The sequence below is a fragment of the Hypomesus nipponensis genome, chromosome 25, assembly GCF_054491055.1.
Source record: "Hypomesus nipponensis isolate SF chromosome 25, ASM5449105v1, whole genome shotgun sequence".
Taxonomy (NCBI): Eukaryota; Metazoa; Chordata; class Actinopteri; order Osmeriformes; family Osmeridae; genus Hypomesus; species Hypomesus nipponensis.
Window position 1 is genome coordinate 5,475,001 of NC_140385.1, and position 17,785 is coordinate 5,492,785.

A 17,785-nucleotide genomic window follows, 5' to 3' on the forward strand; every position below is an offset into this window, starting at 1 on the left:
AGAGAACAAAACAAGAAAAAGAAACTTCTGGAGGAAGAAACTATAACAATGATTGCTTCCTTCCTTCCCTCCATCCATCTCTCCTATCACTGCATCTCCCCCCTTTCTGTTCACACATGACTGCCACCTAGAAAATGTGCCATCTGCTTTTCACACGACGGAGAGAGGAGCAGAGCTGGGGAGAGGAGGAGAGCAGGAGCAGAGATGAGGAATGGTGCATCACATCTGCATGTCAAATTCAAGTCTGGGTCTCTACTCTGCAGGGGGCCCCGTCCAGGATACTTCTCTGGTTCTTTATGGTAGGATGTTTATCAACACACACACACACACACACACACAAGCCCAAGTATTCTCCCCTCCTGTGTAGAAGGGTATGCAGGTATCTGATCGCATTGTGGAAAGAGATAGGGAGAGATTGAAAAGTGTGTGTGTGTGTGTGTACCTTTCCGTAGTCGATGGTAGGGGATTCCACTCCGGGGAAGAGATCCTGGATGATGCCGTTGAACAGTGGCAGGTCGATGGAGGCGAGTTTGGCCATGTTCATGTCCTTCATGGACATCAGCAGGATCTGGGGGCAGAGCAAACGGCAAAATGTTGTGACATCATATCCTGTCTTACTTTTGTACACAAAAGCTGAGTCACCCTCAGGCTGGCCTTTTTATCAGGTTGACATTGTCAAGTGAAACCTAACAAATGTGCGGCCCTTTCCACACACCGCCGACGGAATTAGAGAAAAAGGAAAGAGGGTTGCTATCCGGTAACACATGAATTCCTTTTCAAGCCTTTTCAAGTTTTTGTCCTCTTTGATACATTTTTGATCACAGCCGGTTTCCCTGTGGGGGTGTAAGGTACACATTCTCCCACTGTCAAACCCTGCATATGAACACTGTCTCCTGCTGCCTAGTAATCAGTCAGCCAGCTAACCAGCCAGCCACCCAACTAACCAGCATCCAGCTAACCAGCCAGCCAGCCAGTCAACTAACCAGCATCCAGCTAACCAGCCAGCCAGTCAACTAACCAGCATCCAGCGAACCAGCCAGCCAGCCAACTAACCAGCATCCAGCTAACCAGCCAGCCAGCCAACTAACCAGCATCCAGTTAACCAGCCAGCCAGCCAACTAACCAGCATCCAGCTAACCAGCCAGCCAGCCAGCTAGTAGCAAACCAGTCAAACAGCCAGCCAACCAGCCAATCAGCGTGCCAGTCAGTCAAACAGCCAGCCAGTGAAACAGCCAGCCAGGGCTAGCGTACCTCCTCGCCGGCGACGTCAGGGCAGACGCGTCTCTTCTTGCCGGCGTAGCGGAGCAGGGAGGTGAGGGCTCGCAGGCCAAAGTCATAATGGTCCTGCTTAGACAGCTGCTGAACAGCCAGGGAGTAGAGGGTGAACACCTTCTTAGCCAGGACCTGGAGGGGAGGGAGGGAGGGAAGAGAGGATAGACATGTGGCGATAGGAGAGGGAGGGAGGGAGGGAGGGAGGGAGGGAGGGAGGGAGGGAGGGAGGGAGGGAGGGAGGGAGGGAGGGAGGGAGGGAGGGAGGGAGGGAGGGAGGGAGGGAGGGAGGGAGGGAGGGAGGGAGGGAGGGAGGGAGGGAGGGAGGGAAGGGAAGAGAGGGAGATGTCAGTAAAACACGTTGTGACATGACCCATCACCATCTATGTTCCCTGCCCCTGTGGGGCTCAAGGACATGACTGAGACGTGTAGCAAGCACAGCAGCAGACAGGGTGTGTGTCTGTCCTGTGAAGTGTGAGCATTACACTGTGTACATCTGTGTCAGCGTGCCTGTCATGAGTGTGAGTGTGTGTGAGTGGTGATGTGTGTAGGGGGGCTATCTCAGGGAGACATGCGCCTCCACACACTAGACAGCTTGACAGTGGCTGCTGAGATCCCCTCATGGCAGACAGGTGAGCGGTGTGTGTGTGTGTGTGTGTGAGAGTGAGTGTGTGTGGGGGAGTAAAATGCGCAGACTGTAGAGAATCCATCACAGGGTCCTCTCTTCATCCCTCCAGCCCTCTCCTCCCTCCTCCTCTTCACCCCTCCAGCCCTCTCCTCCCTCCTCCTCTTCATCCCTCCAGCCCTCTCCTCCCTCCTCCTCTTCATCCATCCAACCCTCTCCTCCCTCCAGGACTGTGTCTCAGCAGGGTGTCCATGCTCTCTGAGACCCCCCCCCCCCCACACACACACAAACAGACAGACCTGGGGCAGAGCCTGGCACTGTAAGCACTGCTCACCATCTGTGTGTGTGTGTGTGTGGATGTTTTAGAGAGCGGTCTTAAAAAAAGATCCAATAGTGACACAATCTAAAAAAGGTTACGTCTTTTGATGCTGAGTGTACGTGTTGCTGTTCTCCTGTGTGTGTGTGTGTGTGTGTGTGTGTGTGTGTAAACGCAGGACTCATGGGCTTCCATGTCAGAGTTGTTCACATCACAAGCTCTTTCATGAGGCTCAGCAAGACACGGTCGGTCATGCACACAGACAGGCAAACACACACACTCACACAGTGCTGTCATGCTAGGCAGAGCAGACGATGGGCTCGCAGGAGGCAAATCCCCCTTCTGTCTGTTCCAGCTCAGAGAGTTCAGATCTGCTTGTTCCCAAACCAGGCCAAACTGGGCCAAACCAGGCTAAACACCTAGGCCAAAACCCCATACTGAGCTATGTGGATGATTTCCACTTCTAATGGCATCACATCAACAGGAACAATATCCCTTTGACACCCATGCTGGGGAAGGGGTGTGTGTGTTTCAGTGTGTGTGTGACATGTGGATAATCAAATTGAGGGCACAGGCGTGCTTGTGTGTACATTATTGGTCTGAGTTCAGTTGGCATTGGGAGTAGTTGGTGGCAACATAAAGCAGGCATGAAGTGACTTCTAACCCCTCCCCCACTCCCTTCATGCCAGGCTTGTCTCTGGTCCCCTTCCCACCTCAGTCTTAATCTGCTGTTATTTGCGGTGGTGAATTAACACACTGTCTGGCAGCTAATTACTGTTCCCCACAGGAGTTCTCTCTCTCTCTCACACACACACACACACACACACACACACACAACACACGCTGATGGCTGTGTGTATTTGGGGGTCTTTACAGGTGGGTGTGGTAAAAGTTTGGTGAAGGTTAGTTGTAGGTTATCTGTGCAGTTTTGGAGGGAATGTGTGTGTGTTGGGTCCATCAGCGTGCGGGAGGCGTCGGAGGTGTGTGTGAGCAGGTGGGAGGCTGCTGCAGTGCAGAAACGGAATTAGAATCTTGTTTAACACACGCTGGGGTACTGTAGGGAACACAAATCAGTACCAGAAAGAACACACACACACACACACACACACACTCTCATACTGCGACACACGCACACACACACACAAAAGCCAGCAGCCCCTGTGTGAGTCAGAGTTAATCCTGCTCCGGCTCTAGTCCCAGAGAGCTGTGTGCCTCTACTCATCCCTCTCTTCTTCCCTCCCTACCTCCATCTCTCCTTCCTCCCTTCCACCCCCTCCCTCCTTCTCTCATCCCTCCAGTGCATTCTCCTGCCCATCCCATCCTTCCTGCATCTCCCCCACTCTTGATCCCTACCCTACCCCCCCGCCCCCCACATTCTCTCCATTCCTTCTTCCCTCGGTTCGCCCTCCCTCCCTCCTCCTCCACCTCCTCCCTCCCTCCCTCCCTCCCTCCCTCCCTCCCTCCCTCCCTCCCTCCCTCCCTCCCTCCCTCCCTCCCTCCCTCCCTCCCTCCCTCCCTCCCTCCATCAGCTCCTCTGGTGATCAGCTCCTCCGGTCATCTCCCACGGTACAGGAGCTGATCCGGCTCCATTCTGATCTCAGACCAGGCCATGACACCAGCTCCAGGCAGATGGCAGGACTGCAGTCTCTCCACACTGACCCGGGATCAACTCCAGTGTCATGGCTCAACTCCACCCAGGACAGCGGAGCAGCACTCACTGCAGCTCATCTCCTGAAGTGGAGCATTGCCAAGCACTTCACACGGCAAAAAAAAAAAAAAAAAACGACAAAATGAATAAATAAATACTAAAATAAAATGCGGCACATCAGATTCCTCCCACCAGTTCCACCCCTAAAAAAAGAATCTAGGGGCGTTCTAATGAAAAGCTGCGGTAGATTTAATTTCCATCCGCTTGATTGGATGATACGCGTGTGTATTGGGAGGAGAGAGAACTCAATCTCATCTCCTGATTGCCTCGCCTCTTAACATAAAAGGCACGGGGGCCTGTTTCATTAGCCGGATGATAATTCAACAAGATATCTGCTTTACAGACCTAAGGAGACCAATCTGCAGGGGAGCTCAGCGCAGCTGATCCACGCCACGCCATGAGTCTCACATGTAAAAGACAGGAAGCTGGTCTCCACTGAACGAGTAGAGACACAATCCAGGCGTGCTGCTTCTCTCTCCCTGGCCATGTCAAGAGGAGACGGGCGTGTGTGTGTGGCGCCAGGGAAAAGAACGTTATTCTGAATGGAGAGTCTACACACTCCACTGTGGATGGATAAGCAGGAGATGCATACACGCAGAGGAACATTCACTGTGCAGCTTGGACTGTAGATGGTCAAGTCTATGATATGTGCGGTACAACGGTGACTATCTATGACTTGAGACTGTACAAGGCTGCATCCAGTGGAGCCTGTGTACCTTGCAGTTGTTGAAGCCCTCTCCAAACAGGGTGATCTCAGCGATGAGGGTGGAGTCGGGCACCACCATGGAGATGGGTCTGAACATGGACTTGAGGTTGTCAGGCAGCTCCGTACGACCAGCGTAGCCTAGGAGACCACGGGGGGAGCACACACACGTGTTCAGAACACACACACACACCTACATGTTCTGTACACACAGATAGATCGACAGACAGACGAACACACACACACCTATATGTTCAGAAACACAGACAGACAGACACACACACACCTATATGTTCAGAACACACACAGACAGACAGACAGACACACACCTACATGTTCAGAATGTATACACACACACACACACAAAGACAGACAGACACGCACACACAGACACACACACACCAGGGTTCATGGTGATGAAGATGCCACACGACCAGACCAGGCGGATCTCTCGTCCCTCGAAGATGAAGCTGGTGGCTGCGGCGGCCAGAGCAGACAGGATAGACAGGATCTGCTGGGCCACCACAGACAGCACCTCGATGTTGATACGGTTGAACTCATCGAAACAGCCCCACGCCCCCGTCTGTGGACAAACACACACACACACGGTCAATATCGCCACGTACAGAACCTAAAACACACCAGTAAGGGGCTTATTTCATTTGGGACCCTCCACTGCTGGCAAAGTGTGTCACAGAGCCACAGTACAGAGCCCAGGGCTGTAGGCCGGAGCTGTATGGCCGTGTCTGAGCCGTGGGGCTGCAGCCAGCGTGGGGGCTGGGGGGGCAGGGGGAGAGTGTGTCCTGCAGGGTCACGTTACCTGAGCCAGTCCGGAGTACATGCGGCCCATGGATTTGAAGTCCAGCCCCTCGGAGCAGTTGACCACGATGACGTACATGCCCAGAGCCTTGCCCAGGTCCTTCACCGTCTCCGTCTTCCCCGTCCCTGCAGGGCCCTTGGGGGAGCCGCCCCGGTGCAGGTGCAGCGCCGTGGTCAGGGTCATGTAACACCTGGGGGAGGGGAGGGGGGGAGGGGAGGAGGGGAGGGGGGGGTTACAGTGTGGACGTCATGTGAGTAGACCTGCCTCTCTGAGGACGGGGAGGTCATGTGACGAGGACAGGGGTGACCCAGAGAGAGAGAGGTCCTTAGGGAGAGAGACATCCAGAGGTAGAGAGAGGTCTTTAGGGAGAGAGACATCGAGAGAGAGAGAGAGAGAGGTCTTTAGGGAGAGAGACATCGAGAGAGAGAGACCCGGAGAGAGAGGGGGACGAAACAGTGTCCTCTCTTGAACACTGCTCTTGCGCTCAGCCTCTCTGCATGTGTCCCCTGCACCTGTGCTCAGCCTCTCTGCATGTGTCCCCTGCACCTGTGCTCAGCCTCTCTGCATGTGTCCCCTGCACCTGTGCTCAGCCTCTCTGCATGTGTCCCCTGCACCTGTGCTCAGCCTCTCTGCATGTGTCCCCTGCACCTGTGCTCAGCCTCTCTGCATGTGTCCCCTGCACCTGTGCTCAGCCTCTCTGCATGTGTCCCCTGTACCTGTGCTCAGCCTCTCTGCATGTGTCCCCTGCACCTGTGGCTGGTGTAGCAGTCAGCCTGGTACTGCTGACTACACTAATAGGGTCTCCTATCTCTGCCAGTCATGTGATGGTCTTAACTAATTACACCGATGCTAATCATAGACATGTCTGCTCTATTAAATAGCTGCTCCCATTAAAACACACTGCTGATGCTGGATGTTGATATGCTATCTACACTATGATTTGTCTCTCCACTGAATGGCTGTTCTGCTCTTATAATCAACATCCCAATTAGAGGGAGCGATTGATCTCTGGGTTTGGCGTGTGTGTGTGTATGAGCGTGTGTGTGAGTGAGTGTGTGAGTCAGCGTGTGTGTGTGTAGTTGGTGTGTGGAGGCGGGCCCCCCACCTGTCAGTGAGCGGAGTAATGACGAGCCGTCCAGAGTTGCCCAGGTACTCGTATCCGTACTTGAAGTGTGTGCTGGTCTGTCTAATGATGCAGTCATCCACTTCCTGGGCGAGAGGAGGTGGGGAGAGGGGGATGAGGGCAGAGAGGAGGTGAGGAGAGGGGGATGAGGGCAGAGAGGAGGTGAGGAGAGGGGGATGAGGACAGAGAGGAGGTGGGGAGAGGGGGATGAGGACAGAGAGGAGGTGAGGAGAGGGGGATGAGGGCAGAGAGGAGGTGAGGAGAGGGGGATGAGGGCAGAGAGGAGGTGGGGAGAGGGGGATGAGGGCAAAGAGGAGGTGGGGAGAGGGGGATGAGGGCAAAGAGGAGGTGGGGAGAGGGGGATGAGGGCAGAGAGGAGGTGAGGAGAGGGGGATGAGGGCAGAGAGGAGGTGAGGAGAGGGGGATGAGGGCAGCTTGCTCTCATCCTCAGTGGCTCAGTCCTCCTCCTTGTCAGTTCCATCTCCTGCCTTTTTTTCTTCCCCTTTCAAAAACTTCGCCAGGCAGTTTCAGAAGACAATGTTGGCATGGACTTTGGTTCAACTCTCCTTCTTTTCTTTCACCCCCCCCCTCCCCCCACAGAACTTCAGTGGAAGTTTCAGTGAACCTTCCCCCCCCTCTCCTACCATCTCCCAGTAGAGGCGGAGCTAGCTGAACCCTCCCCTCCTCTTACCTTCTCCCAGTAGAGGCGGAGCTAGCTGAACCCTCCCCTCCTCCTACCTTCTCCCAGTAGAGGCGGAGCTAGCTGAACCCTCCCCTCCTCCTACCTTCTCCCAGTAGAGGCGGAGCTAGCTGAACCCTCCCCTCCTCCTACCTTCTCCCAGTAGAGGCGGAGCTAGCTGAACCCTCCCCTCCTCCTACCTTCTCCCAGTAGAGGCGGAGCTAGCTGAACCCTCCCCTCCTCCTACCTTCTCCCAGTAGAGGCGGAGCTAGCTGAACCCTCCCCTCCTCCTACCTTCTCCCAGTAGAGGCGGAGCTAGCTGAACCCTCCCCTCCTCCTACCTTCTCCCAGTAGAGGCGGAGCTAGCTGAACCCTCCCCTCCTCCTACCTTCTCCCAGTAGAGGCGGAGCTAGCTGAACCCTCCCCTCCTCCTACCTTCTCCCAGTAGAGGCGGAGCTAGCTGAACCCTCCCCTCCTCCTACCTTCTCCCAGTAGAGGCGGAGCTGGCTGAGCCAGTCGAAGGCGTTGACGTCGTTGCAGCCGCTCTTGGCCAGCTTGTCGATGACGTCGCGGTTGTGCACCTCCACGGTGACCAGCGCCACGATCTTCAGACGCAGGATCTTGGAGAGGTTCCCCCGGATGGCCTCGGAGTAGCGGTGCAGCATGGACACCTGCGAGGGAGGGGGCATGGTCACATCTCCCTTGAGACACGGACACCCCTCTCAACATCACTCTCTCACTGTCTTCACCCTGTCGACCTGTACGCAACATACACGTTTGAATGATTGTGTTGAATGATGATACTTTTAAATGATCTTGTTCGCGCCAAATATCTGTGTGCTCGTGTGGTGTCGTGCAGGTCTGTGGTTGGGGGTAGCTGTGTGTAACTGTGTGGTGTTGTGTCTGTGTGGCCTCCACTCTAGCTGCTAGCTGTGCTACAGTACACTGCATCAGCCTCTCTCCTCCTCAGCCTGTCCTTCAGACAGTCCTATCTGAGACAGACACACCGTCCTCGTCTTGTCTGCGTCCTCCCCCCCCCCCCACCTGTTTCTTCTTCATGGACTTGAGGGCAGACTTGTCGCCCTTGTCCTTGACCGTGAGGAGGGCCTTGGTGACGTCGGCGGTCCACTGGATCTGGCTGGAGGTGATGAGCATCTGTCCAGGCCAGTCCTTCACCCACTTGTCCCTCTTCCCCGCCATCTTCTTCAGGGCCGTGCGACAGTTCTTCAGGGACTCCCTCAGAGTCCAGCGCATGTTCCTCTCCACGTCGCACAGCCACGCCTGGAACACGCACACACCACACACAATGAAAGACACGACAGACGTCGTAATACGCCACAATCACAATCTCCCCTCTGGTTGTCACAGAAGGATCATGGTTGTGATCCCCACCACCACCATCAGTCCCACCCCCACCTCCAGCCTACCTCTACTGGCCCCTCCAGCAGGACAGGGTGGGTGAGGTCCACAAACTCCCCCTCAGCAGAGAACATCCCGTTGGCCTCTGACTTGCTGATCCCCACCTGGAGAACATACATAGTGAGGAGCATATCACCCGGTGTGTGTGTGTGTGTGTGAACGTGCCGTTTGTGTGTGAGAGAGAGGTAGAAAAAGATAGATACAGTCGGTGATTAAAAGCGAGAATGATAGATAGTGAGGTGTTTTGGTGCAGCTGGGTTTCAGTGTGTGTGTGTGTGTGTGTGTGTCAGCACCTTGGCGATGCGCAGGCTCTTGATGTTGTCGAAGCACTTCTTGAGGTGGGGCTGCACGGCCTCAGGGTGGCGAGACTGGCCCAGGATCTCCAGCAGGTCGTCGTTGGACAGGAAGTAGAACCGGGGGAAGATCTGACGCTTGGTCTCCAGGTACATGTCCAGAGACTTCTGGATCTCCTCCAGCTTGTTGTTCATCTCCGACAGCTTCTCTGGTAGGCCTGGGGTGTGTGTGGGTGTGTGTGAGTGTGTGTGTGTGGGGAGGGGGGGGGGGGGCAGTGATGTATGGGCATGAGAGGTCATTTGGGGAAAACATGAAAGACAGAGTTAGACAAACCTAAATTGAGAGGTTAAGACAGAGAGACAGTTAAAGAGGGAGAGACTGAGAACGAGACAGACTGAGCCAGAGAGAGAGAGAACGAGACAGAGAGTAAAAGCCAGAGAGATAGAGAGAGGGAGGGAGAGAGACAGAGAGAGAAAGCCAGAGAGGGAGCGTGAGAGAGAGGGAGATGGACAGGGCTGGACTAAGACAGTGTTTGTATTCCCTTCTGCTCTGTTGCCAGGCCCGGGTGTGTGTTCAGCTCCACAGCCCAGCTCCAGCTAACACACCTGATTAAACTAACCAGCGTCTAAATTGAATGTCATGATTGGCTGGTGATTGGTATTCTGCTGAGGCCTCCCTGTAATCTCCGCTCTCGCTGTCTCGCTGGCCTCCTGCACATCACTCCCGGCCCTGGTGTCAAAGTCTTCATTAGCCACCAATGTTTAAAGAAAATGCCCTTATTCTGCCTTGGTTTCAACAGCCCCCCTCCCCCTCACTGTACACGGCATCTCCCTGACCCCTGACCCCCTCCCCCGGCCCTGCCACTCCTCCCCCTTCCCTGACACCCGTACCTGGGTGGTGCGTTCCCCTCAAGGCGTTGGTGTCCTTGTTGAGGCGGTCCATGATGGTCTTCCAGCTGGAGTTGATGTCATCGAACTCTGTGGACTCACGAGGCAGCTGCTTCCTGATGTCCTCCCCCAGGAAGATGTTCTGGAGAGGAAGAGGGGGAGAGGAGGGGAGGAGAGAGAGGGGGAGAGAAGGGAGGGGGAGAGGAGGAGAGAGAGGGGGAGAAGAGGGAGGGGGAGAGGAGAGGAGGAGAGAGAGGGGGAGAGGAGAGGAGGGGGAGAGGAGAGGAGGAGAGAGGGGGAGAGGAGGGAGGGGGAGAGGAGAGGAGGAGAGAGAGGGGGAGAGGAGGGAGGGGGAGAGAGAGAGGGGGAGAGGAGGGAGGGGGAGAGAGAGAGGGGGAGAGGAGGGAGGGGGAGAAAGAGAGGGGGAGAGGAGGGAGGGGGAGAGAAAGAGGGGGAGAGGAGGGAGGGGGAGATGGGAAGAGGAGAGGGAGGGGGAGAGGAGAGAGGGGGAGATGGGAAGAGGGCCAGAGTGAGAGAGGGGAAAAGGTGAAAAGAGGGGGAGAGAGATGAGAAAGAGATGAGCATAAAACAAAACATACCACCGAATGCCTCTCTAAGGCTAAACCAAGGTGTGTTTACACACAGGCGTACACAAAGGAGGTTGTGAAAACCAGGCCGCAGAGCTTTGTGGACAGCTAATCAGAGTTAAACGAGCAAATGTGTGGTTTTCTGTTGCCCCGGCACTGAGGACATGGGCTTGAGAGAGCAGCCTGCGGGGGAATGTGTTTGTGTGCTCCAGACCACAGGGTTCAGACAGAGGGTGTTAGCGCTGGGTACAAACCCTGTTCCTGTAGAGTCAGGCAAGCCCAGCTCTGCCTGAGAGGGAGAACACAACAACATGTGTGCTATGGGAGTGTGGCATGTTTATTTGTGTGAGTGCGCGTCATTGTGTGTGCCTGGACATATGCGTGACGGAGTGCACATGTTTGTGTGTGTGTGTTTGTGTTGGGGCACGTTGTGTGTGTGTGTCAGGACGTGGTGTGTGTGTGCGTGTTAGGGAACGTTGTGTGTGTGTGTCAGGACGTGGTGTGTGTGTGTGTGTGTTACCTCCAGGTACATCCACTGTCTCTGCACGGTGAGGATCATCTCGATGACCTCCAGCACCAGGGAGAGGCAGCGCTCCCAGCGGTCCACCTCCTTCTCAAACGCCCTGACGAAGCGGGACGCCTTCATGGTGGACAAGGTCACCTGGTTGTCCTCCAGAGCCTGGAACACCTCCTCTGTTCCCCTGGAGAGAGGAGCAGGAGGAGAGGAGGGGAGGAGCGAGGGAGGGAGGAGCAGGAGGAGAGGAGGGGAGGAGCAGGAGGAGGAGAGGAGGGGAGGAGCGAGGGAGGAGCAGGAGGAGAGGAGAGGAGGAGGGGAGGAGAGCAGGAGGAGAGGAGGACCGAGGGAGGGGAGGAGAGCAGGAGGAGAGGAGGACCGAGGGAGGGGAGGAGAGCAGGAGGAGAGGAAGGGAGGAGCGAGGGAGGATGTGGAGGGAGGAGAAGAATAGGAGTAAGAAAAGGGGGAGAGAGACAACAACCGGGGCGAAAGGGAGGAGAAGAGAATGAGAAGTGGAACGAGACATAGGGATTAGATTACTAATGCAATTAGTGTGCAATCCCATCCCAGTCCCAAACACACAAGCGTTCCATCCCACAGAAGAACATGCTTGTATTACTCCCACAGGACAGGAGCGTGTGCAGAGGATGGAGCTCATGCACACAGGTCTGGCCATGTTCTGCTCCTCCAGCCTGACTGACTGTGGAGATGGCGGCTCTGTAGCCATACTGGGAGGGCTGGCCAGAGCAGCCTGCTCTCTGCTCCATTATAACACACACACAGACCCTCCTCTCCAGCTCCCTCTCTGTCCCTGGGAGAGTGATGGAGGTATTGTGGGGACTGGGGGGGTGGAGGGTCAGAGAGAGCCTCCATCAGCCCCTCACCAGAAGGACAAAGTGAAGCAGCGTCCGCCTCTGCCCCCCCTGCCTAGCGTGCCCGGTAACCATGGCAGCAGCCTCGCACGGCACTGCGGCCGTTGCCATGCCAACGGCGGCGGCAGGCTTTCTGGCGAGGATTGGGCTCGGCAGGGGCGACACACCTGACGCAGGCGCGCACGCACACACACACACGTAGACACACACACACACACTCACAGAAAGGCGGGCCCACCCTCATGATGGTTGGAGCGTTTGTACTGTATATGAAGTGAGGAGGGGGGGGGATGTCATTACTGAATGTGTGACAACGGTTCTAATGTGCATTTTCTAAATGGTGACGTGTGTCGTTTCTGTCGCCTGGAGCCCAGCTGGAGCACACACACACACACACACAGGCAGGAACCAACTTGACACCTACAAAGGCATAATGCTTTTTACAGATGCACAGAAAGGCAAGAGGGACACACACACACTCTTAGACACACACACACACACACACACACACTTTTACACACACCCACACGCGCGCACACACACACGCCGAGAGCATGGCACCAGCAGGTGTGCGGAGAGACAACCTTTCTTTCATCAGACGTGGTAGGCTTCAATCCCCCTCCTCCTGTTTAGAGCTGCTCCTCCACTCTGGCTGTCTAATTAGAGCCCCTGCCTGGCTCTGGGCTGGCTGGGGGACTTTGCACACACACACACACACACTCTCATAAACACACGTCACAGCTCAATCTCTTCCACACTCACAAACACAAATGCATGGACTGTATACACACACACACATTTCTTTCAAACTCCAAAAAGCAGCAGCAGTAGCACATCACCTTAACACACCCGCAGCATCCCCCCGTATCCCGCTGCTGTCCACATATTAATAACCATGTCTCCAATGTCAATTTCAGCTCTCAAGGACTGTGGGTGCTGAGCAAGGCAGGGGCCATGCAGAGAGAGAGCTGGAGACACACACACAGAAGCACACACACACAGAGTGCTGAAGACACACACACAGAAACACACACACACAGAAGCACACACACACAAACGCAGAAAGTGCTGGAGACACACACACAGAGGCACACACAAGCACACTCACACACACACACACACACACACACACACACACACACAGAGTGGGGCCTTAATGGAGTAATGCATTCATGTCCTTATTCATAGTGATTCCCTGGAGCTTGCTAGGTCCTCCAGACTCATCTACCTAAACAAAACCTCAATACCTCTGGCAGGGAGGACAGGGAGGGAGGGAGGGAGGCGGGAGAGAAGGAGGGAGAGATGGAGGGCAGGGGGAGGGAGGGAGTGAAGAGGGGGTAGGCAGAGATGGAGGTTGTCATGGCACTGAATACCCGCCGTTTAATCACATGTGATATGGGGAAGAAAGAAATGTTATGAAAGGAAGAAGATAGTTAGATAGAGAGAAATAAAGAGAATGGTAGGTATAAAACAGAGGATGAGAGAGAGAGAGAGAGAGAGAGAGAGAGAGAGAGAGAGAGAGAGAGAGAGAGAGAGAGTGAGAAAGAAATGAAGAAAATGGCTGAGAACAGAGAGAGAACAGAGAGAGAGAGTTACAGAGGATGGCAGGGAGAGACCAGAGGAGGAGAGAGAGCAGAGGAGAAGAGAGACCAGAGGGGGAGCGAGAGGCCCAGCAGCAAGAGGGAGGGAGGGAGGCAGGTTGTTTTTGAAAGCGCCGGGTACTTGACCTCCAGTGTGGTGAGAATGAGAGGAGATGGCCTGCCTGGGGCTGGCAGTGCTCCCCTCAACACAGCACGCTTCATCAGCCAGCCACAAACTCAGATAGGGCACACACACACACACAGTACTCGGAGCATGAATACACTGTATGCACACGAGAGAAAGATCCATATGGCACTGTCTTGAATGCCTCAGAGCATATCCAAGTGTACATACACACACACATTCATATCACACACTCCCTACACAGTTTTGCCATGCACACACACACACACACACACACCACCCAGCCACACACCATTTACAGTCAAATGCTGCTAGCACGGTAGGGCACACACACATACTAACTGACCCATATACACCCACGCAGTAATCATGCTTGACAATGCTGACAGACCACACATGTTGTACACACACTATAATGACACGGTGACCCTGAGGACACAGATAACTGATATGGGTTGACTGACACAAGCACCCAAACACACAAAGGGTTCAATACCCCCCCCCCCCCCCACACACACACACACACACACACACACACACACACTCACACACAGTGATGTTTCCATTGACTGCTCAAGCAGCCACGCGGCCTCTTTAAATGCTGAAACAACAAACTCACTGACCCAAAGCTCTGTTCACGTGTGCTTGGCTTGGTCTGGGCTAATACACAAACACAACACACACACACACAAAGATAAAATATATGCTGATCGATGTGGAGCTGGAAAAATGCCCACAGAACTAATGCCCACTGTTGTGGCTGGTTGACTGACTGGTTGGCTGGTTGGCTGGCTGACTAGAAACAGCCCAGAGGCTGAGTGAATGGAGGATGTGGCTTGCTAGCTAGCTAGCTCGCTGGCTGGCTGGCTGGTTGGCTGGCTGACTGGAAACAGCCCAGAGGCTGAGTGAATGGAGGATGTGGCTTGCTAGCTAGCTAGCTCGCTGACTGGCTACTTGGCTGGCAGACTAGCTGTACATGTGGTTGGCTGGATGTGTGACTGTGTTTTCGATCACAATATACTGCCTGCTTTAAATGTTTCACACACGAGAGGAGTGGAATAATCTTTTGGGTAAATCTTTGAGGGTGTGTGTAGTGCAAACGCCCAAGGGCATATTTATAAATGGGTAATTCTATTCAGAGCCTTGAGTGTGTATCCACTGCAAAGCAGGGAACAAGTGACAGACATGCACAGAGAAACGCATCATTGACGCACCTCTGAAGCTCATGCATGCACACACACTCATACACACACTCGCTGACACATACACGAATGCACATGAACCATTTTTTGCACATTGAAACTAAGCTTGAGCTTATAAACAAACACACACACACACACGCATCCCAAATGCCACTAGCTTCTAAAAAAGATGCCAGTGTACCCACAGAGTGAAATGAGAGAGGCGCATGATTGGGACCATGACTGGAAACAAGGGGTGTTCATGTGAGAGAAGGCTTCAGTGTTTCATGTCTCAGTCCCCTCTGACTCTATCTGACAACATCTTGGACTCACGACACTGCATGTTAACATGAAGCCAGCTACTGGGACCAGCCCTACGTTGCTTTGTTTGTTGATGTGCGAGAGATAGACTGGAGGAGGCCCCATGCAGAGGAGTAATCAGAGAGCTCCGAGCACCACGCCTTCTCTCCCTGCCTCCACTCCATGTTCACTGTGCTCTCTTCGCTCTCTTCCTCTCCTCATCCTGAACTCCTCTCCTTTTCCTTCCCCTCTCCTCCTTTCTCCCCCCCCCCCCCCTCTCTCCTCTCCTCTCCTCTCCCAGGACAATCAGTGGTGTTGGCTTGGGATGCTAATTGAATTGGGCTGGAGGTCTGGTGGTAATGTGCAGCAGATGGCCGGGGCATTCCTGCATTCTCCAGCAGCGGGCCTGGATCTGCCCAGGGTAATGAAAGCAGCACGCAGGCTAGAGAACAGCCCTCACCCTCTTACTGGGGCTCTACACACACTGGCACTCACACCCACACTTGTGTCCCCTCATGGCCACTTGCTTAGAAAAGGTGTCACACAGTGTTGTCGTCATTTCCTCCAGAAATACGGCGTTCGACGAATACAGAAACGCACTTTCTCTCTGACGCACGCACACACACACACACACATCAACGCTGACACACAAACACACACACTATCGACAGTACAGTGCACGTCTTTGTTACATTCACCATATACACTGCACCCAAACCCAGCTCTCCAGCGCCAGGCTGTTGAGCCCTGTCACTAGGTGGCAGTGTTGAGCTGTGAGGAGTCCAGAGCGCTGCTGTTTAGCGATGTGGGGGCGCTGCGCTGAAGACATAATAAAGACACAAATCAATGTTGATAATTTGGAGAGTGGTCCGACCTGGACTGAGTTATAATTTTCCAGGTCTTGTGCAGCGCTGGAGAGTAAACAGTATGCACAGTAAATCAGAGGGGAGGCTGGAGAGGGGGAGGGGGGGAGCGAGGGAATGAAAAGGAAAGAGAGTGAGGCGGGTCGGAAGAAATGCTTCAGGAAAAAAAAAGAGGAGATAGACAGCGGCATGAAGGGAGAGAGAGACGAAACAGAAAGGGGAGAGAGAGAAATAATAAGAGATGTGGTTGAAAAGCAGCTTCTAATGTAATAACAGCTCTGTGAGGAGAGGAAAACATTGCTTCTCACAATAACAACCATCATCGCCTATCAAGTGCATCTGGAAATAAGCACAACACAACCTGCTATAAGTCTGTACGTGTGCATTGACGTGTGTGCGTGTGTGTGCGTGTGGGTGTGTGTTGTCTCTGGGTGATTATCCTGGTGTGACATGAGCGTGGGCAGATTAGAGGTGAGACAGATAGAGAGGTGCATTGTCGTCAGGACGAAGAGGGGGTGCTCCAGTGAAACTACACAAAGCAAACAACATGCTCTGTATGTTTGTGACTGAGTGTGTGCAATTCCCCTCTGAGGAGGTCTGTACGTACCGTTTGTAATGTGTGTGTGTAAGAGCCTGTATAAGTCTGTGCGCGTGTGTGTGTACGAATGCATTAGTGACTGAGGGCGTACAAATGTGTGTGTGTGTGTGTGTGTGCGTGGCAGCCGTTCTGGGGGCAGTGAGAGATGGATGGGTGAGTCTGTAGGTGGTAATTACAGGTGATTTGTGCTCTGCCGTGCACAGCTTGTCCTGCCGTTCGGTTATTGCAGCCAGAGCAGCACAGCACAGGGGCTGGAGCATCCACTACAGGACCCCTCACACAGCAGGCTGGGCTCTGACACACACACACACACACACACACACACGCAAACGCACACGCACACACACGTGAACGCACACTGTACACCCTTTTAACACACACACATGTGCATGCATACAGACACCCACAGGTACTGTACATAAACACACTGCGCAGTACACACACTGTTCACACACCACTCACTGTACACACACACACACACACACAGATACTGTTCACACACTGCTCACTGTACACACACACACACACACACAGATACTGTTCACACACTGCTCACTGTACACACACACACAGATACTGTTCACACACCACTCACTGTACACACACACACACACACAGATACTGTTCACACACTGCTCACTGTACACACACACAGATACTGTTCACACACCACTCACTGTACACACACACACACACACACAGATACTGTTCACACACTGCTCACTGTACACACACACAGATACTGTTCACACACCACTCACTGTACACACACACACACAGATACTGTTCACACACTGCTCACTGTACACACACACACACACACACACACAGATACTGTTCACACACCACTCACTGTACACACACACACACACAGATACTGTTCACACACTGCTCACTGTACACACACACACACACAGATACTGTTCACACACTGCTCACTGTACACCACACACATTATGCACCCTCGCACAGCTTCTTCCTGTCCCCAGAATGAGGCACCAGCATACCCTGGCCTCTGCTCAACCACCTACCTGTCATGGGTGGGCGACCACATCCACACTGTGTGTGTTTGTGTTCACCGTGTCTCTCTACTGTCTGTGAGTGTCTTACTCACATCATCCACACTGTGTGTGTCTGTGTTCACCGTGTCTCTCTACTGTCTGTGAGTGTCTTACTCACATCATCCACACTGTGTGTGTCTGTGTTCACCGTGTCTCTCTACTGTCTGTGAGTGTCTTACTCACATCATCCACACTGTGTGTGTTTGTGTTCACCGTGTCTCTCTACTGTCTGTGAGTGTCT

General features: G+C 53.9%; 1 protein-coding gene across 2 annotated transcripts in view; it reads right to left on the bottom strand.

The window, feature by feature from the left end:
• dnah2 (dynein, axonemal, heavy chain 2) overlaps positions 1-17,785 on the bottom strand; it is a 117,739-nt gene that overhangs the window by 52,431 nt on the left and 47,523 nt on the right. For both annotated transcript variants that reach the window (XM_084691874.1, XM_084691875.1), the window contains exons 29-40: positions 10,951-11,131; positions 9,847-9,985; positions 8,956-9,173; positions 8,671-8,766; positions 8,288-8,524; positions 7,726-7,914; positions 6,547-6,650; positions 5,442-5,631; positions 5,024-5,204; positions 4,635-4,762; positions 1,252-1,404; positions 443-568 (exon numbers count right to left, since the gene is read on the bottom strand). In XM_084691874.1, coding sequence (XP_084548000.1) covers positions 443-568; positions 1,252-1,404; positions 4,635-4,762; positions 5,024-5,204; positions 5,442-5,631; positions 6,547-6,650; positions 7,726-7,914; positions 8,288-8,524; positions 8,671-8,766; positions 8,956-9,173; positions 9,847-9,985; positions 10,951-11,131 — 1,942 coding nt within the window. The remainder of the gene's footprint in view (positions 1-442; positions 569-1,251; positions 1,405-4,634; positions 4,763-5,023; positions 5,205-5,441; positions 5,632-6,546; positions 6,651-7,725; positions 7,915-8,287; positions 8,525-8,670; positions 8,767-8,955; positions 9,174-9,846; positions 9,986-10,950; positions 11,132-17,785) is intronic.